Source organism: Lynx canadensis, chromosome C1 (genome assembly GCF_007474595.2).
Source record: "Lynx canadensis isolate LIC74 chromosome C1, mLynCan4.pri.v2, whole genome shotgun sequence".
Lineage (NCBI taxonomy): Eukaryota > Metazoa > Chordata > Mammalia > Carnivora > Felidae > Lynx > Lynx canadensis.
Genome location: NC_044310.1, coordinates 203,081,425 through 203,105,523, shown reverse-complemented (window position 1 = coordinate 203,105,523; position 24,099 = coordinate 203,081,425). Strand labels below are relative to the sequence as shown.

Genomic DNA, 24,099 nt, shown 5'->3' with positions numbered 1-24,099 from the left:
GGCAAAGTCCACAGCAGGGGACAGTGGACTGGGCAGCATTGAGTCTGGGTTCCTAGGGGTCCCTTCCCCTTAGATCTGTCACGACTCCCACAGCCAAGGTGCCTACGAATGACAAAATCCCTGAACCTAAGTGGAAGGGCAGAAAGTCAGTGGCTCTTCGTGTGGGTTTGGGGCTTACGCCAGGGCTCTTACACCGTCCTGGCACATTGGCTGCCCTCAGGAGCCTGCACTTGGGCCCCTGGCCTGGGCTCCACTCCCCAGCTCACCACCTGTCTCACGCAGAGCCGGCGTCCCAGACATCTGGAGCTTTGGTGGGCCAGACGGAGACAGATATTTCCCTCAGTCTCCCACCCAGGTGTCTGAAAAGAGCTCATTTATGATCTGAGAGACAAGGCTCATAATCCAAGGACGGATACCAGAATGACCTCAACCTTCAGTTGACCCAGCATAACACTCAATGGATGGTTTATTCAGTCACTCTTTCTGGGTCATATGCTGAACTCCACCCCTCTGCCCTGTGGTGCTGGGGTTTGAAGATGAATGAGTGAGAGTTCTGGCCACACAGAGCTCAAAACCAAGAGACTGGTCTAGCCGGGCCACCCACCAACCGCAGTGCGGGACAGAGGCAGACACACAGGAGTGAGGAGGACCAGGGCTGGTCTTGAGAGCCAGGGAAAACCCTGACGACTTTGCTTATTAGCAAAACAGGAGTAATAATGTCTTTCCATGCAGAGCTATTGTGAGGCTAACAGACCATATGGTTATAAATTGCCTCTCGCAGACTATACTGCACACAGTAGGTACTCAATAAATGGAGCTGTTAATAATGTTCTCTCCCCCCACCTCTTCTACCACAACTTTGCAAGAGACTCACTTTGAACCAAGGATGTTCTAGGGTCTCCTCTGCGGTAGGCCTCCTGTAAAGGAATGAAGGTTAAGAAGGGCTCCATCACTCATTCAGAGAGCCAGTCAACACATGGGCAAACAGGGCCTGTAAGGAGTTGAGAGACTGAACATCTAAGGGCAGAGGCTGGGTCAGGAGTGGGGGGTGGCATGAGGGGACTCTGAGGGGTGGGGGGCTCCTCAGGACCCTGTACTCACAGCCGGTCCCGCACCAGCACTTTGATGAGGAAGCCCCGGGCCTCCCTGCTCAGGCTCAGAAATGTGGTCTCCTCGAAGGCCACGTTGTAGTTTCGAATGTTCATCAATGTCGTCCGATCGTTTTCCCCAACAAATGGGGAGATTCCCGTCAGACTGCAGAGGCAGAGAAGGCCAGCATGAGAGGTGGGCGGGGCCCTGGGCTGAGGCAGAGACTATGAGGGATGCCAGTGGTGACATGGGGCTGGGGACAGGTGGAGGCCCTGGGGCTCTGGGGAAGGCAGAGGCAGGGTGAATCCGAACAGAGGGCAGTCTTTCAGACTCTTGCCTGTCCTGCCGCCACCCCCCACTGCCAAATAGGTGAGGAGGCAGTACTGCTTTGAGACCTGAGCACCCAGCTGGGCCCTGCACCCATGCTTTAGAGGACCTATTTTGTCCCTCCTCCAGCCACGGCCTGTTCCTGAGGTGAAGAGTCTGTGCCCAGGGGATATGCCGCCCTGAGCCTGAGCCTCTTTCTTCTAGTGCCTGTTCTGAACACTCAGGGCCTTATAATACCCTGCCTAGATGGCACTGAGCCTGCACGGGCCTCTCTCTGTCCAGCCTCCCAAGCATGCTGCTAGCATGACCGCCCTTCACGGAGGAGCGTGGTGGCAGACAGAGCTTCGACTCGCAGCCCGAGGCATCCACATTCATGCACGTGAGGCCCCTGACAGTGCAGGGGGGAGAAAGAGAAGGGGTGGGCTGCAGGCCCTAAACTGCTCTCCTGCCCCAGGCTCTGCAAATGTTAGGGGTGGGCCTGCTAGGAGACCATTGGAAACTGGGTGTAGAGGGGTCCTTACCAGAGGAAGGCAACAACGCCCACAGGCCTGTGGGGAAAAGAGAGTAATCGAGGGGTAAGTGGACAGCCCGCCTCCCACTAGCAGTGAGCGGTTTTCTGCTACCGCTAATCTAGTGAGGAGTGTCCTCACTGGGACAAATGGGCACAGGGATGCCTCCTTCCAGGAGGCCTCTCAACCCAGAGGTCTCAAGGTCCCTGGAGGAGTCAAGGGTCACGGCAGGGCCAGCCCAGGAAGCACAGAGGAGTCTGGGAGCCAAAGAGCTGGCCTCCCTCACTGCGGGGAGGCAAGATGGCCACAGAGGGGGAAGTCCCCGCACCTAGGGGAGATCAGGAGCCAAGGATGGACAGGGAAGGCTACGGCCTTGAGTGACTGGGTCAACTCTGACTGATGAGGGGCAGGTAGAAACATGGTCAATAGACCTACTGTCAGAGGAGGAATCTGGGCTTAGCGAGGCTCCTCTCTGCCAGCGAGCAAGGCCCCAGCACGGCACTGAGGGAAGAGGCCCTGGCCCACCCGTGGCCCAGTATGCCAGCATTACCAGATGTCAGTGACTCCAGACACGGGGGTCTGATTGACAATCTCAGGTGCCACGAACTCAGGTGTGCCGTATTGGCAGTACTGGGGCTCTCCCGGAGTCAGCTCCTGGGCATTTCCAAAGTCACAGATCCTCACCTGCTCCTCACCCTCTGCGCCATCCCACACCATCAGATTCTCAGGCTGCAGAACACAAGGGAAGGCATGGGAGCTGAGTGAAGAGGGGGGGATGCCCCACTGCCTGCCTCCCACGGGGGCTGCCTGCTCCCCACCCCCGCCTGCACCTCACCTTGACATCCAAGTGCAGCACATGGTTCTGGTGCAGGTAGCATATTCCCTCGAGCACTTGTTGCATGTAGGCCCGGATCTGTGGAAACAGGAGGCCCAAAGTCCGCGGGGGCAAGGGTGGGGTATTAGGTTTGCTCACCACCAGAGCTGTGGCAAGAGATCAGGCCATGCCTGAGAAGTGGCCTTCAGATGGCCGGCTGGTGGAGGTAGCTGAAACATAGGTTTGGGGTTTCTGAGATCTGGGGCCTCCAAGTACAACTGTATAGGTTGGGCACAGCACAAATATAGGAGGGAGCCATTTACATTATAATAAGTAGAACTGTGCAGTGTACAATTTGTACAGCCCTCCATGGCGGGACAGCAGTGAGACTAAATAGAGTCGAGGTGGGGTGCCTCCCGAGAGAAATATCTGAGGAATGTTTATGGGGGGAAGACTGGGAAACAACACAGGTAGGGGCCAGTGGGCCTACTGAGATTTACAGAGGACTGTGCAAGTCCCAGCGTGGGAAGTCTGGTCCTGCCTGCCTAACAGTCCTCTCCACCACCACCCCTGGCCTATTCATGGGCATGGACGGCATGCCCAGGACCCACCCCTCAATTCTCAGAGCTCAGGTGGGTAACCACGGGTGCCCAACCTGACCCCTACCACCCACTGCCCTCACCTCAGACTCACACACGGTGGGTTTCCTGGCCATTCGCTCCAGCAGCTCCTCTGTGCATCTATGTCCCAGATCAAGGAGAACAGTGACAGCAGGGCCAATTCCTGGGCCCTCCCTGGGCAGTGCCCTCTACCCCTAGAGCTCAAGTCAGATTCTGGCTCTGCACAGAGTTCTCCTTCCTCTTAAAACATATGTAACACCAGTTCTGTGTTTCCACCCTTTCCCTATCATCTGGGTGCATAGATGGGACCACCCTGCTTGAACTCTCATTTGCTGTGGGGTCTCAGGCAAGTCACCCAACCTCTCTGAGCCTAGGTTCCCTCGGGTGGAGAATGGGGATGACATCTTCACTCATACCCCTCCGTTAGCTATTTAAAAAGGCCAAGTTAGAGCAGAATTTTGTGGACCATGGATGGAATCTCTTGCCTCTTTTTGAGAATGACCCGTGACATTTAACAAATGGTCATTTTTCTGAGGTTTGGGCTCTTATAGTGCAGACTGGAAGGCTGGTGTGAAGGATATGGTCACCCTGCTAATGGGAGAGACAAGCTGACCACCTTATCACAGTGTGCCTCTGTTTAAACAGAGTTCTCATGGAAGGGCAAAATCTATTCTTCATGAAAACAACCTTTCAAATAAAACCAGTCCTGATGCTCATCTGAAATGGGGTCACTTCGAAAGTGGATATATTGGATCCACTTGGATATATTGTACTGTATTTCGTGTACACGCCTTTTGTTAGCCATGTGACCTTGGATGAGTTACTTAATCTCTCTATACTTCAGTTTTATCATCTGTAAAATGGGGATAAAAAAATTCCATGACATAGGTATACACGAGGATTAAATAGGTTAATATTGGCAAAACTTAGGAGCACTGCCAGGCACCCACTAAATGCTATGTAAGTTTAAGCTAAAAGGGGTGCCTGGGTGGCTTGGATGGTTGAGAGTCTGACTTCGGCACAGGTCATGATCTCTCAGTTCAAGAGTTCAAGCCCCACATCAGGCTGTGTGCTGACAGCTCAGAGCCTGGAGCCTGCTTCAGATTCTGTGCCCCTCTCTCTCTCTGCCCCTCCCCCGCTCATCCTCTGTCTCTGTCTCTCTCTCTCTCTCAAGAATAAACATTAAAAAAAAAAATTTAAAAAGACAGGGGTGGGGGAGCTAAAAAGTGTTGTTTTTTGCAGAAGTCTCCAGACTCTACTCTGTAAAGTTCTGACAAGATGTCTTCAGAACTCCCAATCATCGATGGGAACATTTCCTAATAGGTGGTCAGCACCTCCTAAAGGTCAATGGGACCACTTTGTAAAGTATAAAACGTGTTGCTAATTGGCCACGTGTCCCCTACCCGCCCAGCCTATCCCAGGATACAGCTCGGTGACAATGACCAGTCCCCGACGCCTCTCAAAGGCCTCATGGAAGTAGAGGACACAGTCGTGCTGGAGCCGGGCCAGCAGCCGGGCTTCCCGCCATGCTGATGCCTTTGGCTTGGCCTGGCTGGGGATGAACTTGGCTGCAAACTCCAGGCCGGAGCTTCGCTCCACCACGCGCCGCAGGTAGGAGAAGGCACCCCTGGGTGATGACATGGGGAGGTGAGGGGCTCCGTCATCGAGGTAGCCCTGGCTCTCCAAGGCCTCGCCTCAGACCCAGGCGCCCTCGGCTCCCAGGCTCGGCACTCTCTCCCGGGCCCCACACCTGCCGATCTCTTGATGGATGTCATAGAAGTCGCTGAGTCTCCTTCCTCGCTGTTCCTCGGCCTCCCCGGCCCCCTCTACTTCCATGGCTGTCTGGGCTGGGGAAGAGATGCCTGGTGTTAGGTGGGGGAAGGCAAGAGAGTAACGAGGGCAGAGACCGGGACAGGCAAGGCAGATGAAGGAGACAAAAGAGGACCAGGAATGTTGGGGGCCCGACGTGGGATGCCGGCGCTGGAAGATAGTGGTGGTTTAAGAGGGAAGGGCCTGGTGAGTGGTTCCTGGCTGGGGGCTCACATGGCATTCCCGAGAATAAGCATTCTGCCTTTCTCCCTTCGCACTCCAGCCCACCTGAACGCACAGCCAACTCTGCTTTGCAGGAGACTTCGCCAGCCAGGTTCCGTGCAGTGCAGGTATAGACGCCTCCATCCTGGGTCCCTGTGCTGAGCACCACCAGGGAGCACTCGCTCTCTTCATACACGAAGCTCACATGGCTACTCTCGGTCAGCAGCACCTCGTCCTGCAGAGTTGGCCGTCACCTCCAGCCCAGGCCTGGCTTTACCTCTACCTGGGACCCACCTTTATCTCCATGACTGAGACCCAGTCTCAGCCCTACCTCAAGGGCCAGGAACACTCCTACCCCATGGCTCGATATTATCGCTGCCCCAGGGGCCTTGCTCCCTTCAGCACCTGAAACTGGCTCCACTTTATTTCCCAGTAATAGCCCTGCACCACCCAGTTAGTCCCCTGGTTCCTGAAACACCCACGATTGTCACACGGCACCCTGGGTCCCATTTTCTTCTCCTAGCCACACCTCTGGCAGAACCTTTGTTCTTCTCTGTCCAGGCTCCCCTCCTCCTAAGGTTGCCAAGACCCCTCCTGTCCAGAAATCCCTCCTTCCTTACCCTCAGGCTCCCAGCCAGCCCCATGCTAGGACTCCCTGAGGCCTTTGTCACCCTCTGACCTTGTACCACATGATGTCTGGCAGTGGTTTCCCCTCAACCACTACAGCAAAGCGTGCGGTTTCCCCAGCCCCGACCTCCACGTCCTCCATGATGGACTCAAATCGAGGGGCCTCTGAAATACACAGGGGTGGGGTGAGGAAGGGAAGGTGACAACACTGAGGTCATGAGGGCGTGCCTTTTCAGTCCCTCTCCAAGCCCTCCCTCCCTCAGCGACAGGCTCAGGCAGAACACCAGAAGCCCCTACACCCCAGCACCCCACCCACCGGGGTCTCAAACTCGGCCCCTGGGAACACCAGAGTTCCTTGCCTGTAAATCCATATGTGATGTTCTCCAAATCCCAGAAAACCTAAGCCAGAGGGTGCAGCCTTGCTTTGCTGGACCCTCAGTGTTCATTTGCCAGCTCTGAAACTAGGAGATTTTGACACACAAAAGAAATCTGGATTTCCTGCCTCTCTTGGAAAAAATCAGGATTGGCCATGCTGAGTGAGCCTCTTCCCTCACTGCATTAATGGGCTGGCGCAGAGTGGCTCCATGCTGCCCCCTGTGGGTAACCGCCCTTCTGCACAGCCCTACCTCGGGCTTTACTGTCCTGGGCCCCGGAAGGCAGCTCAGGCTGTGACCCTGAATTAAATTCGCGGATGGCATTGCCCGTATCTTGACGTTTTCTCTCTGAATCTTGTTTAAATGTTTAAAGGGGCCTTTTGCCATCTGGGAGATGACAAGATGAACAAACAGATACCAATCCTCAGCTTTGCTCTCCCACATGTGACAGTGATTTCATTCTCTATGCATATCATGCGGTCATGTTATTTCCTGGCAGAGTGGCTTCTAATTCTCGGAATGGAATTAAATACCTATTCTAGCGTGCTTCACAGAGGAACCTGTGACTGCCCAGTGCCCCACCTCCTGAGCATGTTTGAGGGTCTCAGCTTTAAGAGGAGTGGGAGTGAGCAGGCCCTGAGGGAAGAACAGGGGCACAGGGCAGGGACCACCACCCATCACAGGCACCCAGTCTGACTTTGTAGAGATAAAAGGGGGGCACCCTGGGAGTGAAGAAGACCCTACCGTGGGGCAGATATGGAGGAAGGAGGCAATTCCACTTGCCCTGCCTGGGGGCTGGGGGGTCGTGGGCACAGTGGGAGGGGCATGAAGATCCAAGCCCCAGGCCTGTTCTAGTCCCGGCTAACTGGAACACAGTGTCTCTCTCTCTCTCAGTCACTGTCCCAGCCTGGCTGGGCTGCAGGGCTCTCAGTGGCCAGGGCTTCCCAAACCCTAAGGCTCTTCCTCTATCTGGGAAGAAAAATGAGTCCTACAGATGGTACGCTCAAGGACCAAAGTGGCAGCTGAGTAGGAAGTGTGTGTGGGGGGGGTGCGGGTGGAGAAGCTGGGCAAGGGAGGAAACACACAAAAGGGAGACAGGGACCCAGCCACCGATTACGGTGCCCACCCCCCATCCATATCAGGGCCAGCAGGGCTCCCTCACCTCTTCCTCACACACCCTACCTGGCCACTTCTCTTCCATGCTCAAGATCCCTTCCCACCCCTCGGGGAATCTGGTTTCTCGTCCAGAGGTGGTGGGGGGTTACTCCGTGAAGGTCAAAGGACTGGAAGGTTTCAAGTGAACTTGAACAATTTTTTAAAAGCACCAGCAAATGTACATTTATCCAGATATGATTGCCTGTGCTAACTAAAATGTCACTTTCTTTGCCTTTGGTTGGAATTGTATCTACTCAGCAGGTAACACTGTTTAGCTCATGCTGATCTGAAGTTCTGAGTGGCGGGTACATATGCCTAGAGTTAATTAACAAACCGGAAAACAAGACAATTACTACTTAACGCATGCCACCGGTTGAGAGCCTACATCTTTAAAGGAGAAATTATAAAAAGGGTTCTCACTGCAAAGGCTGGCAGGGTCTGTCAAATAGACCAGTGCAAAAGGGCAGCCAGGGTCCCCAGAGCTGAGAGTCTGCTAATCAAATGTGCTCGCTTGGGCTTTTTTCTTTTTGAAATTAAACTTGGTCCCCTTACACTTGTTACATTTGAGGTGCTATTTCCTGTTGTGTTTAACACGGGAGCCAGGAGTTGGCCCTGGCGTTGGGCATCCAGGCTTGAATCCCAGCTCCTGTCCTTATCAAGTTGTGTGACCTTGGGCCTGTTACTTAGCATACTCTCCAAGCCTCAGTTTTCCCATCTGTCAAATGAGGATAATAACCAGTCCCATATCGCAGGGCTAATGTAAATATTCCATGAGGTGATACACGGAAGGTATTTGGCACTGAGCCTGGCACATACTAGGTGCTCAATAAATATCTTATTCATACTATCACTGTTATTTCTGCTAGCATTGGTATTATTACAGCCATTAGATGGCCAGGCCTGACAGGAGGGTGTATGCACCTGGGGGCATAAGGCAAGGACCATGGGCCTGACAGGGAGGAGAGGGAAGGAAGCGTCCTGTCACCCACCTGCCAGCTCCAGGGTGACTGAGCAGGCCTGTGTGCCGTGGCGGTTGCGGGCAGTGCAGGTGAGGGGCCCCATGTCTCGGCGGCTCACCCGGCAGATGCGAAGACAGTACTGGTCATCATCCGGCTGGCTCAGCTCGTACACACCTGCCCGTGCCTCTAGGAGGGCCCCTCGGCAGCTAAGAGACACGACAGGGAGGTCACCCAGCATCCGGTCACAGGGTGGGGGTCAGGCCAGGACGGCCAGAGCTGGACGGCCACATGTGGGGAATGAGGCATGCAAGGCAGGGCCCCACCTTCTCCAGACGACCTGGGCCTCCACATGGTTGAAGGTGACCGTGACACTGGTGGGCTGTCCCTCCACCACATACACGATGTCCGGCTTGTCCAACACAGCGGGCGCCTCCTCGAGTGGTGGGCCTGGATGGAGAAGAGCACGAGCTGGTGCTGGGCTTAATACCAGGTCCTTAGTGTCCTCTATGCTCTTAACCACCCGCCAACCACCATGGGAGCTCCGTGTTTACAGATGAGGAAGCTGAGGTTCAGAGAGGTTCAGCTATCTGTCTAGGGCGCATAGCCAGGAAGTAGCAGAGCGGGGACTTTGCCCCTAGCTTGTCTGACTCCAGAGCCTCAGCCTTGCCCACTGTGCATGCAGCTTTCAGGAGGAAAACGTGCTCGGACTGGTCAAGGTTCCCCCAGCCGTGCTATTCCCACCATAGCTAGAATGTCTAGATCAGCCCTTGAGCCTCCACCACGAAGACCCAGTTCCCTGGCCCAGCAGCCCCAACCACCCCCACCCCCATAGAAGTACCCAGGCTCACCGTGCTCCAGCAGCTGCACAGGCTCAGAGGGGGGTGAGGGCTTGCTGCTGCTCTTGATGGTGGTGCTGAGGACCCGGAAGATGTGCTGGACCCCCTTACGCAGCCCCATGGCTGCCCACCCGGGCTCCCGCAGGCCCGTGGCCAGCACTGTCCACTGGTCTGAGCCCAGAACCTGGTGCTGCACGGTGTAGGTCAGGGCGTCTGGGTCTAGTGGGGAAGTAGCTGCTAGAGGTGGGCATTGCTGGGACACCCCCTTCCCCCCCCCATTCAGCTGGCTCAGGACCCAGAAACTCATCATTAGTCTGCTCTAAGGACCTGCCTCAGTTTCTCCTGTTGCTTCTGCCTACCTCCCATCTGCTCTTTCCAACCTGGCCAGCCATGCTCAGGGCCAACCAGGTGCCAGGCATGGGGTCCAGTTGTAGGCATGGAGGGAGTTTAACTCATATCCCAATTTCTTGCTACAACCTGAGATGGAGAAACTGAGGTACAGAGCAGGGAGAAGTCATATGTACAGGGAAGGGGAGGGTATTCCCAGGATCATGACCCAAACACCCAGTCCCTCTGAGAAAGGGAACATGGAGGCCCCTTTGTGGCCTCCCCTGATGCGGACCCAGGGCTTTATCCACCTTGGAGAGGAGACAGGCATAGCAGCTCCTGGCCATGTTCCGAGTTCCCTGCTCTGTCCTACCCTCCACTGGTACACCTCTCTGGGTCCTGCCTCCCCATCCTGGCTCCCTGGGTGCCCCTGCCTGGGTGTCCCTGCCCACATTCCATCCCCACCCCACAGCCCTGTGCAGCCTGACCCACCAATAGCCATGTCCAGACTCCTGGGGGGGTTCCATGTGAGCGTGATCATCTTCCCAGTCACAGCCACCACCTGCGGGGCGCCATCTGGGGGGCCTGGAACCACATCTGAAAGCCAGAGGTCAGAGGTCTGCTGGGTCTTTTAGGGCCCAATGGCTCCGCAGGATCACCAAGCCTCAGGACAGTGGGATGGAGACCAGAGGCACAGCCACAGGGCCAAGGGCAAGGCCAAGTGGCTCCACCGGGTATAAGGGGAAGGGAGGCCCCTCCCTCACCTAGGCCTCTGTGCAGGCAGAAGCCAGCTGACCGAGAAAGTGCCTGCCTTACCTGTGACATAGAGGTGGGCATAGCACGCAGCTTTGCCCAGCTTGTTGGCGATGACACTCTTGTAGACGCCGGCATGTTGAGGTCCCACAGCAGGGAACACCAAGCGGTGGACATCCCTGTCTGGGGGGTGGGCAGGGAGACAATGACACCGAGCCTGAGTGAGGAGGTTTGGAGGGCTGGACCCATGCCATCACAGGCCTGGCCCTTTACCCTCACCCGCTGAGGGAGCAGCGAGGGGGCAAGAGGGGGGCGGACAGCAAGAAGCACGTCCACCCTGCAGCAAACCCGAAGTCCAGCCTGCCAAGCCTACACCTGCAGCCCTAGCCCCTCTTGGCTGTCCCTCCAGTGACTTCTCATCTTTCTCCCACACTGATTCACCCTCTGTGAGTTCCTACCCCGCTAACTACCCTTCATTTCTGCACCTCTGGCGGTCACACCTGGGCATCAAAGTGCTGACAGGTTTCATTCCTAAGGCCCCTCCCTCAGTCCCCTCTTCATCCCGCATGGCCACTGCTGGTCCCGTCTGCAGCACGGCACCCAAAAAAGCCCTCCACTGGCACAGTCCATGCTCTGCCAATGGCATTGCCTGCTACCTCCCAACCTGGAAACCTTGACGGCACCTACCGCACTCGACATACCTACTAGCATCCAAAGCCCTCAGCCCAAACACCCACCCGGCCATGTCTCCCTCTCTTCCTCCAACCCTGACAAGCCATCAGGTCCCTGAACAAGCCCCAGGAGTTCCATCTCCAGGTTTTTCCTCACGAAATTCCTCCCTTCTCGAATACTCTTCCCTTACTTAAGGCCTTCTCCTTCAAGACACAGATCAAGTGAATGCCAGCCTGGGAAGCCTTCTCTGTACCCCCACCCCTGACTCCCTCCCCAGGGTACCCGGCACCAGGCCTGCACTACTGTGGGTAGTTCTTCCTCTTTACTTACATGTGTCGTGGCTCCTTAAAGACAGGGCTAACTTGTCCTGTCAGGCCCAGTACCCGACGCCTTACACATAGTAAGTGCCAAAGATGTTAGATTATAAATTATAATAAGAGTTGTCTGTTCTGTGCCCAGTCTATGCCAGCTACTTGACATGTACTTTTTTCCATAATCCTTTCAACAACCCTGCAAGATGATCCTCATTTTACCAATGAGATCAGAGACATTAATGGACTTGTCCAAGGTGACCCAGCTAATGAATGATGGAACCATGGCTTGAAGTTGCTTCCCTCTGATTCTGATCCTCCTTTTCTACACTGTGATCCCTGAATGATGATAAGGAAGCCATCTCAGGCGGGGGTGTGAAGGGGAAGAGGCCTGCACTGTCCTCCTTCACGTCAAGGCCATCCCCAAACACCCCTCCCCTCTCTTAGTGATTATCGCCACGTGAAACACTCACCCATTCATTTATCTCTGCTGACACTATTTATAAAGGGAGAGAGACCAAGGGCTGCCGCTGACCCCAGATACAGACAGAGGCTGAGATGCCAGCTCAGATCCCAAGAGACACCCACCGGGGGCCTCAAGCAGAATGAGAGACAGGAAGCCTGTGGGCTGAACAGACAGCCCGAGGAGGGGGCTGTGAGGAGAAGGGTCACAGCCACAGTGGTGGCACTGGACAGTGGGGTAGGGGAGTGGGGCACAGGTGACAGGGGGCATCCTGGTTAGGAGGTGGGTGCCAGGGTCAGATGGTGTTTTTCTGCCTTTGGGCAAGTCCCTGTCCTTCTGTAAGCCTCAGTTTCCCTGCCTGCAAACTGGGATAATAGTACCTGCCTCATAGGCCCTTGATGATGTCAGGCCTTCAGCACTCAGGGCCTGGCACTCACAAAGTGCTCAAGAAAGATAAGTTCTGTCATGTCGCAGCGGTAAGAGGCACCCATCACGGTCGCAGCATGGGCTGTCTGATGGGGTTAGATAAATCTTTTCCCATGAGACTCAGATCCCTTCCAGGATGGAAATGAGATACCACCGAGAGAAATATCTGAGGCGGAAAGGACACGGTCCCAGATACGTTCCTCTGTATTTCTCCCCTGGCTCCTTTTCTTTATTTGGTATTGTTAACAACCCTGGCCAAGCATCCTTTCGGAGCCAGACGCTGCCCACACTGGCCTTTTCACTGAAATTTCTCCAGGAAGGTGTGAGCAACACTGCTTTATGAACAAGGATAATAATGGCAACAACAAAAACAATAGCAATGATAATATTTTTAACATTTACTGACCACTGGCTATTTGCCAGGCCCCGCTCTGAGTGCTTTATATGTATTAACTTATTTAAAGCTCATAACAAGCTTTTATAGATAAGGAAACTGAGGCACAGAGAGGTTCCGTAACCTTGCCCACAGTCCTGCAGCTGGTCAGCAGCAAGTTGTAGGGCCTGTCCAGCAAGTGTTAAGGGGGCCACCCCAGGCGCAGAGCGGTGATCCAGCAGGTGGCGCCGTGCAACTCAAGGAAGGAGGCCATGACCTCCTAGCGCCTGCGCACTCCCCTCCCCGGCAGCGCCCCATCCCTGGGCAGGCTAGAAAGGGAAGGCTCAAGGGCAGGGAGAAAGTGAAGGTACTGTGTGTGCAGAGGGTGCCAGAGGGGACACTCCCCAGGGTCCCTCCCTAGACACATACACTGTGTCATGCGCCGGTCATCACTGCTCTGGATGCGGTGGCCATTGTGGAACCAGCTGATGGTGGGGTAGGGCAGGCCGGTCACCTGGCACTCCAGCATGGCCTCCTTGGCCAGTCCCACCTCCAGGTCCTGCAGTGGCCGCAGGAAGTCGGGCATAGACAGCCGCTCCAGCTCGCCCTGCTCCGGCTCCTCGGGGATAGAGGGCATCTTCTCCAGCTTTGAGCTGTAAGAACAACATAGCTGCCCAGATGCCCAGAGCAGCCCCTCCCACCACGGGCCGAGGCCACACAGAGGCAGCCCTGGGAGCCCCGGGCGTGCCGCAGTACCTGGGGCCGGTGGCAGCCGTCCGAGGCTCCTCCACGTAGAGCTGGGCCGAGCACTGGGCCTGGCCGTGGGCGTTGGTAGCACTGACTGCGTACAGCCCCTCATCCTCACTGCCCACATGAGCGATGTGCAGAGAGTGCAGACCTCCTTCCTGCCGCAACCGCAAGTTCTCGCTCTCCTCCACCTGGTGGCCTGGGGGAGGGAGGGGCGGGCATGCAGAGCAGGCTCAGTGGGGGCCCCCCAGCCGGCCCTCTGGCCCTCAGGAGGCGCCCAACATCTGCAGGGTGGAGGGCCATACCAAAATGAGTCCAGGTAACGGCAGGGGGCGGAGTGCCGCTGATCTTGCAGTCGAAGCGGGCCGCCCGGCCCTCCAGCACCTCCACGTCCTCCAGCAGCCGAGTGAACAGGGGCGCCAATGAGGGCCGCACCGTCAGCCGGGCACTGCAGGTCAGCTCATCTAGTGGCGGGGGGGGAGGTCAGCACTGGGGCAGGGAAGGCCACGGAGTCCCAGGAACCCCAACCCACAGGTCCTGCCCTCATATGCCAGGCAGGAGAGGGGAGCTGGGCCAGGAGCTGGAGCCTGGGCAGAGCCCAGCAAGGTCCCCAGACACCAGAATGAGGTAGTAGGCAAACCCAAAGACCTGGCCTTCTCAGGAGGGTGGAGGTTGGCGACGGTGGGCGGCAGGCTGCCACGGTGGTTAGGGAAGCAGCAGGAGCCCCTCGTCACCGCCCCTGCTCACTCAGGACAAAGCTCCACTCAACTCCAGGAGAGGGGCCTGGAAGCCAAACCCCGATCCTCCCCCACACCTTTCACCTCCCCTCGGAACTGTCCTCTGGGCCTGGGCTGTGCTTCCACTCCTCCCACCCATCCCAGACCCCGTGAAGCTAGCCCACAAGGAATCTTCTGGGGGAAAGAACAGCCCCTTATGCCAACTGGATCCTTTCCTGCTTTACAAAGACTTCCAGCGTCACCTAAGGGGCTCATTACCACAGCTGGTGAGGCGTCATCTCTGCTCCTCCAATGAGGACAGAGACCAGGTCAGAGATGTCATTAATAATAATAATGGGTGACATTTATCAGGTGCCACCCTTTGCCAGCCTTGTGCTGTACTTTGTTCTTTACACATGTTATCTCATTAATCTGACCAATTCCCCTACAAGATAGCGAGTCTCGTGATCTCTTTTTACAGATAGTCTAAAGCTCAGAGAGATGTAGTAACTTGTCCGAAGTCACGTGGCAGTGCGTGGCAGGGCCAGAATTGGAACCCAAGTCCGGATGGGTTCTGCTGCACCTCAGCAGACTGGTTCTCTACGGGAACAGCAGCTGACACTGACACAGAAGGCCCTCTGTGCCAGGCGCTACTCCGCGTGTTGAGGCAGGTGTACCGCATGATCTTACTTTGCGCCCAGCTCCTACACTTCCGGTCCCCTCCCACCAGCTCTGGGGTGCCCATGGCAGCCCTCGGGTCTGAGCGGGCAGTTACCTTTGGCCGTGCTGAGCTTGCAGGTGTAGACACCACTGTCGTCCTCGTGCACAGACGTGAGCAGCAGCTTGCATTTCCGGCCATCGAAATGCATCTTGCATTTGAGCAGTGCGGGCTGCAGCAGGCGGCCTCGGCAGAGCCAGTCTACCTCCACGTCAGCAGGACCTGCCACCAGGCACTCAAACAGCGCCATCTCCCCGGCCCCCACGTCCACGTCCTGCAGGGGGGCCAGCACGGCCAAGGACCGGCTTTCAGGATGTGCTGGGGGGAAAGCGGCCACAGCGGGGCACGCGAGGAATAGAGACACACGGGGTGAGGGAGACACACACACACACACACACACACACGCACACACAAAGAGACAGACAGATACAGAGAGAGAGATGCATTTTGTTCCTTTGGAGACAGGGAAAGCCCGCCCACCCGGCCAGGACAGCAAGGAACTCCAGGGCCTGCCTTCAGGATGGCAAGCTGGGCCAGGGAAGGTGGACTCAGGGGAAGCGGGAAGGAATCAAGGGCAGGGGAACTGAGAGGGCCACGTAGGGGCAGAGACGGCGGCGGAAAAAAAAAAAAAAAAACACAGCACACCAGCTGGGTACAAACTGGACTTTATTTGAGCTAAGAAACAACTTTTTCCAAATACCTCCACACCCATTACAGCAGGCCCTCACTCTTTGGCCAAGCCTGGCTAACACCCTCATTTCCAGACAGAGCGTCCCAGGCCCTGACAGTGAAAAGGGGAGCCCCAAATGAGCCCTAAACCTGCCCAGAGCAGGACTTGGTCAGGCCTCCTCATCAGCATAGGGCCTGAGGCCTCTGGCTTTTAGTCTCTTGTGAAATAGAAAGTGTTGTGCCATTTGAAACCCACTTCTGGAATGGTCAGTGCACTGCCCCCCACTTCATGAGCCTCTTGTCAACAGCCTCCTGCCCTCCTAGGCCCCTCCATCCTGCAGAGGCTATGCCCTGGCCTGTCCCGCTCTGCCTCACCCCACACCAGCTCAGAGGCATCCTTCCCTGACTGTCACAGACACACAGACAGACAAACGGAGAGACAGACAGGGCCTGTAGCAGCGGTAGCACATGCGCTCGCTGGGTGCTCCCCTGCAGGGAGAAGGTGGGGGGGGTGTCTTGATACCCCTCATGGCTGCCCCTTCCTGGCACTCAGTCCATGTGGGGGCTGCCCAGCCATATGTCCACTTGGGGAAGAAGGGTCCCTAGGGGCCCATGGGCTATCCCAGGATGCTGCATAAGGTGGAGAGGGGAGGGAATGGGAAGCTGGGACAGGGTCCAGGCCGGCGGGCCGGCAGGGTCTGTGGGCAGGAGGCAGTGAAACACAGCGAGGTCCGAGAGGTGCCTGAGACAGGGGCGCGGCTCGGAGGGTAGCGGGGGGAGCGCAGTCGGCCCCCTGAGCTCACTCGCCTGTGTACAGACAAAAACCTCAGTCAGCAAGCGGCAGGTTAGTGCAGCACACGCACACACGCACGCACGCACAGGCACGCACACCACGCAGACCTGGCTAGGGCCCCTCTACGTGGAGACCTGCCTCTAAAACTGCCAGGGCACGCTGCCAATTTCAGTTCCCTCCAAGATCGGCCTTGGGATGGGGGGATTGGCAGCCAGCCAGAGGCCGGGCAGAGACCGCAGAGGTCTCTGGGGTTCCTGGGTGGGCAGAAGCTGTGGGCAACTAGGGAAAAGGCATCAGGGGTACCCAAAGCCCAGGGGATGTCAGGAGGAATCCCAAAGAGAGAGAAGCACTGAGACATGGGTTAAGACAGAGAAGCAAGGCAGAGCCAGACCCTGGAGGGGAAGGAACAGGCCAGGGAATGGGAGCAGGGAGAGCTGAAGAATTCAGAGACCAAGGAGTGGCAGCTCCAAGAACAAGAGGCATAGGGCAGGTAACTGAGATAGGGAGGGCCCCACGAAGGTGACCGTGACTGTTGGGGTCTAAGCTCCAGCAGGGGCTGGTGGTATCCAGAAGCTCGCCTCTACCAGGAAGGGAGGGATGATGGCTGAGTGCAGAACTAAGGAAGGGTTCCCAGTCAAGAGCTGCCCACAGAGAAAGGTGAGTAGAAGGCAAGGTTGACAGCCAGCCCTCGGGAGGAACACCACCAGCCCCCCAAGGGCAGCCTGGCTAAGGCCTGCCTGCTATCCCCATTGCCTGAAAGGCCCCCTGCCCTCATGCCCCAACTCTGGGGGCCCAGGCCTCTCCACATTCCATGGCCCTGCTCACCCTCACAGCCCTGGGGTCCCTGGCAATGCTTCAAGCCCAAGTCACCCCAAGGGCCCCTCGGAACGGGTCCAGCTATCAGACTCTCCCCACTGCAACCTCCAACCACAATAGCTTCTGCACAGCAATGGGATGGGTAGGAGGGCAAAGGGGCAGGGAGGGGGTTTGTGAGGGAGAGGCCTGGAAAGGGCAAGGTGACCAAAGCTTGGAAGAGTGTGTGGAGAGGACAGCTGGTGGCAGGAAGTAGGGTCTCTCTCTGGCTAATATCAGGGAGCAGGTGTGACTAAGCATAGGGAAGGCAGTACTGCATAGTAGACTAAGCACTGAACAACTTGCCAGGTGGCCTTGAGCAAGTCACTTCCCCTCTCTGGGCCTCAGTTTACTCAACTGCAATATAAGCAACAAATTACAGGATTTTATAAGGCCCTTTCTGTTCTGGCGTCCTCTGAGGTTGTGTGAAAGTTGGCATCTGAGCAGGGAAGAGGCTGGGGATGGGGGGGCCAGGGCCGGCGGGCAGGGTGGGTTTTATGGAGAGCGTGAGGCACTCACCTCTGACCTCCAGGCGGGCCTCACACTGCCGGGCTCCATACTCATTAACCGCTTTGCAAGTGTAGAAGCCAGCGTCAGCCCGCTCAGCCGCCAGGATCCGCAGCCGGCACAGCCCGCCCTCTGCCTCCTCCGCGAAGCGCCGCTGGTCTGGGCGCACCGGCTGCCGGTTTCTCAGCCTGTCAGAAGGACAGGAACTCAGTCTAGGGGCCCAGGTCCTGACTTGCCTGCACCAGGAAGTGGGGCTGCAGAGCCAAGCAGGCTCCTCCACCCCCCACCCCGTCTTTGGTCCACTTGTCAGATCTGTCTCACTGACCATGAGCACCCTTGGGTTAACAGGGCCAAGTTCTCACCCTGACTCTGAGATCCTCCCCCACCCCCAGGAACTTCCAGAACTCCTCTGCCCACCTGAATCTTAACCTTCCTTGGAACCTAACTACACTCTTCAGTTCTTGGTAGCTCTGAAATGTCTTCGTGTCTTATTTTTTTTATTATTTATAACCAACGGATAGCTTTCTCACTTTCCAAAAGGGCTAAGGAATAACTTACGATGTTAAAAAATCACAGGGGACCAGACAATCAATTACAGATGAAAACTAGAATCCAAATAATAAGAACCTAAGCGACCTGAGTAATCAAAGTTCTGCGCACCCAGGAGGAAGCAGTGCAGCTGAGGCCCACATTTAACCCTGGGCTCTGCCAGCTCAGATACAAATTGTTATGCCCAGGCCTAGCACAGGTCTGGGAGCAGAGCAGGCCTTGAAAATCACCCCGCTGTCACCTGATGGGGGTGGGCATGGGCAGCCTTCTCCAAGAGATGACTCCTGCCCATTCATCCCCAACTGGACAGACAGGAGACCTTTTGTTACCCAAACCCTACCCCAGAAGAAGCCCTGAATGAGCCTGAACAAAGGCATGTTAAGGGAGTGGCACCACTGGACCCGGGATAGACCCCTGGGCAGATCACAGGGAAGTCCACAAAGGGTCCACTCCCCTCAACCCAAAGCCAGGCCTCCCAGGGCCAAGGCTGGAATGGGGGAAGCCGGCCCGTGGTGGCCAGTGGCTGCTACTCACCAGGAAACCACCGGCTTGGGCTCCCCCTGGACACGGATGCTCATGGTGACATCTTGGCCTTCTCTTACTGACTGGTCCATAAGTGAGACCTGAAGGGGGGGGACCCCAAAGTGTCAGGGGAGACATTCAGGACCCAGATGTGGCCTGGGGGCCAGAGGATTCTGGGACAGAAACCTCTTCCACACTAGGCTGACAGAGGCTGGCTCCAGGTAAGAAGGGTTAATGGGGCCAAGCTCTAGGCCTTGCTAAAACCTGGTGTGGCCCCAAGAACAAAGGCACACAGGAAGGAATGAGGTTGCCCGGGGGCTGGCCTTAGCGGTCTGACCTTGAAAGTGGGGGGTGCCTTGGAGCCAGTGTCAGAGGAACGGCGGTTCTGGCTGGGACTGAGCTTCATAGCGGGGGTTCCGGGCCAAGTCTCCCCAGGCTCTGGAAACTCCTCTGGGGGACTCAGGTATTCCTCATCAGAGGTGATGGGGCTGCTGAAAGGTGATGTGGACCCTCCTGGAAAAGAGACAGAAGAGAGACAGTGGCACAGAAAGAGACACCGGGGTGGGGGAAGAAGGGCCAGAGAGAATGACAGAGCTGGCTAGATCAGCCCCAGATCAAGGGCCTGATAAGGTCTGGAATGTCCCGCAAAGCCCAGGACATAGGCCAGCCCTGCCCTGATTTCACTTCATGGGGTTCCTACTTGCTTGCTGCATGACCTTGCTCAGGTGTTTCCTGTCCCTGAGCCCATGAATCCTGCTCTGCCACAGAGTCTCCTAGCACTGACGCTGCTGACCCTCCTGGGGGGGGAGAACCATAGGCAATGGCCTGGGACAAGGCATTCAGGCACCAGAGGGGCTGCCGTCTGGGCCCGAAAGGAGGCTTAGAATTCCACTGGAGCAGGGAACCCACATTCCTGGCATGGAACTGCAGGTTCCTAATGCAGATGGTCCCCAGAGTGGTACAGCCAGGGACCCGTTTCTTGGGTGAGCTGGGCCTGGTGCAGAGGAACACACACCTCAGACAAGCCCCATCCAGACAGTGCCAGGGCCAATGAGGCGGCACTGTCCAGCCTGCCCTTCCCCCTCTCCCTTCTCAGCTTCCTGCCCCAAATACCCCAGGGGCACCTGTTGGCCCCAGCCCTAGAGCATGGACCCCAAAACTCTCAGGGGATGGAAAAGCAGTTTGAGTGATCCACAGAGAAGGGCAGCTGAGACCGGGAGAGGAGGGGGGCACGAGTGTCTGCTTTGGGGGAGGGGTGTCCCCAGGGCCCTGACGCCCTCTCCTGCAACTGGCCAGGGGCCCAGCCTCACTGAGCTGGCTCCTATCCGACTACCAAATACAGACATGAATCCACCACAGCCCCCTGGCCCCTCCTCCTGGTTCCCCTACCCCAAGCCCCTGTGGCCCAGCCCCCCCACAGGGCCGCACCCCAACTCACCAGAGACTCTGCACACAGACCCCAGGCTGTGCCTGTCCTGAAGGCTCTGCCCTGGCACCAGGCCCTCCTGCTGCCTGCCCACTGCCCACCCCACCCAGCTCCCCAGGGAGCAAGATCCCAGCCTGCCCAGCCCCACTCACTCGGAGGCTCTACACCCGAAGGCCTGGGGGAGGGGAAGGAGCCCGAGGAGGGGAAGGAGGAGGTGGGGGCTGGCAGGGCAGGGACAGGCTCGGTGGCAGGCAGGCAGCTGGCTGGGAAGGTGGTGCCTGCTAAGACCACAAGCAGTGCGGGCCCTGGAGTGGAGGGGGAGGAGAGGGGAGGGGCAGAGCGCAGCCAGGCTGGATTTAGCCACCCTGCTCATTCCCAAGCAGCAGGACCTGCCTTTTCTCTCTTTACAGTTTCTAGACCCTGACAAGAGCAAAGCCCCCTCGGTGGTACCTTGACTCAAAGTGCGGGGGCCTCAGTCCCCAGGGAAAGATGGGGGTGCTATCTTCACTGCAGCACCTAAGATGCTTGCCCTGACCCGTTCACTTTGACATACCCACCAGATGAGGGGCCGATGGCAAATGGCCCCTATGACGCCCCTTGTTCCCCACGTGGGAATGTGCTGACAAGCTTCAAATCCTGGAGCCAGGCCATACCCTGTTTTTTCTGGTGCTGAGAATCAGGGAACTGTCAGGACCTTCAGCCTCTTCCCAGAAATACCCTCCTCAACCTGAGGGGGCCCAGAATACCACCTCTGCCTCCACACTACTGCCATGGCAGGGTTGGCCCTGTACCACCCAGGGGCACCGGGCCTGCACTCACCCCTCCTCCTTCAGGCTCTATCAGGGGTACCTGTTGGCAACTGTCCCTCACCCTGTCAGCTCTACCAGGACCAACAGTCACGAGGCAGGGGCTGCTTCCCCCGTAATGCCCCACAACTAGCATCCTTCTGTACCAGGGCTGGGGAAAGGGCTTGGAGATCAGCAGCAGAACAGGGGCGCTGTTGAGAAGTCACATGTCCTTTTCCTTCCTCCTATCACTACCCCCCCCCCCAACCCAGGGCCACATTCCCAAGCCATGACCTGTGTTTCCCAGCACTGCCAGTGAAGAAGGAGGAGGGGACTGGCAGAGGAGGGGGGCCCACCATTCAGGTTGGCTGTCTTGAGGTGGGGGTGGGGAGGCAAGTGGGAATGGCATTTAGAGAACATCTGCCCGGGGCCTTGGCCACCAGCTGATGCTGAGACCACAGGCATGGGCCCTGAAAGCGGGAGCCCCCTCCTCTCTGTGGTGCCTGGTGACCTCCAAGGTCACCTCGAGATTGGATGGCGCTGCAGGCGCTCAGGGGCCCAGGAAGGGAGAGCAGAGACTTAAAGCAGATTGCCAAGGTTTGTAGGGAGCCTCAGAGACCCCTGGTGGTGACTTGGGGGAACTGCACCCTGAGGGCATCCAGCGACCAGGTGAATCAAGGTCCTGAGGCCGCCCGGAGACACTAGGCAAGGATCTGTCTCCAGCTCCCAGAACCTCTGGGGTTCCACATCAGGCTCTGGTGCCACCCCACTTCTTACTGATCCCACCACCCAGACCATCTTTGTAGCCAGTCCTGCTCCACCCACAAGCCTGGCTCTCACGGTGGGAAACATTCTTATACCAGCCAGGAAGTGGGTATAACCTAATATGCACATATTGGTTAGGTGCTGCCCCTACACACCCCACCACCCCAAAACATGCCAACTCTGTGCACACGTGTGGCCTTTCAACACTGCTCCCAGGTCAGACTCACTTGATGAAAATACCACTGTGAGGGAGCCTCCCCAGACCCGTGCATCCAGCTCAATACTGGTCCCAACATCCCTTGAGATGTTCTAAGGATAAATATAGTCACAGTCACCTACATGAAAGGCCTTCTACACCAGGGCTTTTCAGCCACCCACATCAGGACCACCTGGGAGCCTGTTTAATCTATAAATTCCTGGGTCTTACTCTGAAGAATTAGATGTCCTAAAATGGGGGTCAGGAAAATACATTTTAAAAAAGCACGCCAGGTGATTCTTATGCACATGAAAGTTTAGGGACCCCTGTGATCTTCATGGAAGAACAACCCTGAGAGGTGAGCTCACCTTACTTGGCCACTTATCAGGGCAGGGATCTGAATAGCCCAAGTGCTTCCCACAGGACCACCTGGCCTCCCACCTTGAGCAAGGTTCCTGACTCTACAGCAGTGGTTCTCAAAGTTCACGGGGCATCAGGATGGAGCTTAAACCACAGATTGCTGAGCCCCAGCCCCAGAGTTTCTTTTTTTTTTTTTTTAAGTTTATTTATTTATTTGGAGAGAGAGAGCATGCATGGCACGTGCATGTGCATGTCAGCCGGGGAAAGCAGAGAGAGAGAGAGAACCCCAAGCAGGCTCTTTGCTGTCAGCACAGAGCTCGATGCGGGGCTCAAACTCACACACTGTGAGATCGTGACCTGAGCTGAAATCAAGAGTCTGACGCTTAACTGACTGAGCCATCCAGGTGCCCCACCCCAGAGTTTCTGAGGGAGGGGGTATGTTAATGTGCATCTCTACCATATTCCCAGGGTGATGCGGATGCTGCTGGTCTGGGGACCACACTGTAAAGACCGCTGCTCCCTGGTTTCTTCTGCCATCCCAACCTCCATGCTTAGGCAGATCTTCGTTAGTACCCTTTGCAGATGCATGTCCCGCCCAGCCTCTGCGTGTCACCCAGGCTGTTCCAGGGACTGGGAAAGTCACATGGATCTTGATTCCCCCCACACTACTACCTCACATGCAATCCCTGTGGTCCTCATAGCCCCAGACTAGCCAGGAGGGCCTCCAGGTGTGGCTACGATAGCTGAGAAGTGGACAAAGCATGGTCATGATTTCAGGAGCCTTCTGCCTGATAAGGGTGACAACTGAGACACATACACAACTAGTCTAGTGAGAAGGAATAAGGTGGCAAGAAAAGGGCAGATCAGAGCCATGGGAGTGCAGAGAGCAGATTACTCTGGACTCAGGGAAAACAGGGTAACTGAGGGAAAGGGTATTATTGGAATTATGAATATGGTTGAGGGGCACCGGGGTGGCTCAGTCAGTTAAGCATCCGACTTCGGCTCAGATCACGATCTCAACGGTTCACAAGTTCTAGCCCTGCATTGGACTCTGCTGTCAGCACAGAGCCTGTTTCGGATCCTCTGTCCTTCTCTCTCTGCCCCTTCCTCAGTCGCTTTCTCAAAAATAAATAAACATTAAAAAAAAAAAAAGTTTGGTTGAAGAAGGAAAAAGGGGGAAAGTCTTTCCTGAGGAGGAAACTGTGTGAGCAAATATTCGGAGAAAAAAAGGACATGCAGACCACTGCAGCTCAACTTGCTTACAAAACTGGGTAAAAGTGAAAGGAGTGAGACCCGACCACGTTAGAGTAGGTGCCTCTCTCAGCCTCTCAGCGGCCTCCAGCCACCTTGGGGTCATTCTCAGGCCAGATGGCGGAGGCCAGCTTCCGGGGAGTGGCCTTCACTCTCAAGGCAAAGGGCAGCTCCCTCGAGGTTTCCGAGGGAAGGGGTGACATGTGGGACTTAAACACTCGAATGTGGCCCAGCCATTATTCGTAGCCCGTTCTCCACGGGCACTGTCTCAGTGGGCTCCTCCAGAGGTGATGCCTTTAAATGTCTGCTGTGGTCAGGCCACCATGGAAGACAGAGAGGCTGAGAGAAAAGGAGGATACAGGCCAGCCTGCAGCTGGGAAGGCACAGGTGCTGTCACGGGTACTGCCCCTTCCAAAGCAGAAGAGCAGCGCTGAGGTTTCTGTTTTGGTTTGCAAGGGACAAGGAGCAGAGAGAACTGGGGCGCCTGGGTGGCTCAGTTGGCTAAGCGTCTGACTTCGGCTTATGTCATGATCTTGTAGTTAGTGAGTTCGAGCTCCGTGTCAGGCTCTGTGCTGAC

At 56.5% G+C, this 24,099-nt stretch overlaps 1 protein-coding gene across 1 annotated transcript in view; it reads right to left on the bottom strand.

Annotated features, from left to right (window-relative positions):
• SPEG (striated muscle enriched protein kinase) overlaps positions 1-24,099 on the bottom strand; it is a 56,471-nt gene that overhangs the window by 10,946 nt on the left and 21,426 nt on the right. Inside the window, 22 exon segments of the mRNA XM_030326343.1 lie at positions 875-917; positions 1,102-1,254; positions 1,938-1,964; positions 2,476-2,654; positions 2,761-2,838; positions 3,422-3,479; positions 4,786-4,986; positions 5,110-5,206; positions 5,457-5,625; positions 6,070-6,182; positions 8,536-8,711; positions 8,829-8,952; positions 9,354-9,560; positions 10,161-10,265; positions 10,485-10,604; positions 13,096-13,319; positions 13,423-13,612; positions 13,719-13,877; positions 14,905-15,165; positions 17,681-17,856; positions 18,752-18,840; positions 19,077-19,252. Of these exon segments, the coding sequence (XP_030182203.1) occupies positions 875-917; positions 1,102-1,254; positions 1,938-1,964; positions 2,476-2,654; positions 2,761-2,838; positions 3,422-3,479; positions 4,786-4,986; positions 5,110-5,206; positions 5,457-5,625; positions 6,070-6,182; positions 8,536-8,711; positions 8,829-8,952; positions 9,354-9,560; positions 10,161-10,265; positions 10,485-10,604; positions 13,096-13,319; positions 13,423-13,612; positions 13,719-13,877; positions 14,905-15,165; positions 17,681-17,856; positions 18,752-18,840; positions 19,077-19,252 (3,125 nt within the window).